The sequence below is a fragment of the Sinocyclocheilus grahami genome, unplaced genomic scaffold (assembly GCF_001515645.1).
Source record: "Sinocyclocheilus grahami isolate Dianchi unplaced genomic scaffold, SAMN03320097.WGS_v1.1 scaffold3824.1, whole genome shotgun sequence".
NCBI classification, from domain to species: domain Eukaryota; kingdom Metazoa; phylum Chordata; class Actinopteri; order Cypriniformes; family Cyprinidae; genus Sinocyclocheilus; species Sinocyclocheilus grahami.
Window position 1 is genome coordinate 2,861 of NW_015508878.1, and position 1,163 is coordinate 4,023.

General features: G+C 61.6%; 1 protein-coding gene across 1 annotated transcript in view; it reads left to right on the top strand.

Moving 5' to 3' along the window:
• Positions 1-6: 6 nt before the first annotated feature.
• Positions 7-1,163, top strand: part of sox4b (SRY-box transcription factor 4b) — a 1,466-nt gene continuing 309 nt past the window's right edge. Inside the window, exon 1 of the mRNA XM_016262671.1 lies at positions 7-1,163. This exon is cut by the window's right edge and continues 309 nt beyond it. Within this exon, the coding sequence (XP_016118157.1) occupies positions 29-1,156 (1,128 nt within the window). The 5' untranslated portion in view covers positions 7-28 and the 3' untranslated portion in view covers positions 1,157-1,163.

Below are 1,163 nucleotides of genomic sequence, written 5' to 3' on the forward strand. Positions count from 1 at the left end.
ACACACAGACACACACACCGCTGTAGCGATGGTCCAGAAAACAAGCAGCACGGAAAAACCCGATGCGCTGTTCGCTGGGGACTCGTCCGATTCCGGCGCGCTGGATCTGGACATGGCTTCTTCCCCGACCCCCGGCTCCACGGAGTCCGGCGCGGACAAGCTTGACCCCGGCTGGTGCAAAACCCCCAGCGGTCACATCAAGAGACCAATGAACGCGTTCATGGTGTGGTCGCAAATCGAGAGGCGCAAGATCATGGAGCAGTCTCCGGACATGCACAACGCGGAGATCTCCAAGAGACTCGGCAAGCGCTGGAAGCTCCTGAAAGACAGCGACAAGATCCCCTTCATCCGAGAGGCGGAGCGCCTGCGGCTCAAGCACATGGCAGACTACCCCGACTACAAGTACCGGCCGAGAAAAAAGGTGAAGTCGAGCGGCTCCAAACCGAGCGAGAAGGGAGAGAAGCTCAGCGGGAGCAGCTGCGCCAGCGCCGGCTCCAAACCAGCCTCAAAGAAGAGCGGCAGCCCCAGATCCACGAGCAAGCCGCACAAAATCGTCCTGTCCGGCGCCAAGGCAGCGTTCCCCGCGGATCACCACTCTCTCTACAAATCCAAGTCAGCGTCGGCTTCCAAGCAGATTCCCGACAAGAAGGCGAAGCGGGTGTATATTTTCGGAGGCGGCAGCGGCATAAGCCCGTCTTCAGCAGCCGTGCCCGCGAGCCCGACCCTGAGCAGCTCCGCCGAGTCCAGCGACCCGCTGAGTCTGTACGAGGACGGAGCCAGCAGCGGCAAGGAGGGCGCCGACTCCCCCAGCAGCTCGTCCTCGGACCGCCACAGGTACACCACCATGCGGGCGTCCTCGCCCGCTCCGTCCGCGTCACACTCCTCTTCCTCTTCATCGCGGTTCTCCTCTTCCTCCGACGAGGAGCTCGACGACGACATGCTGGACGTTAACCCGAGCCCAGGCTTTGACAGCATGTCCCTGGGAAGCATCGGCTCGTCGGTGCTGGACAGAGACTTCGACATGCACTTCGAGTCCGGGGCTTCTCATTTCGAGTTCCCCGACTACTGCACGCCGGAGGTGAGCGAGATGATTTCTGGGGACTGGCTGGAGTCCACCATTTCTAACCTGGTGTTCACGGCTCACGTGCTGAACTAGGGGAAGT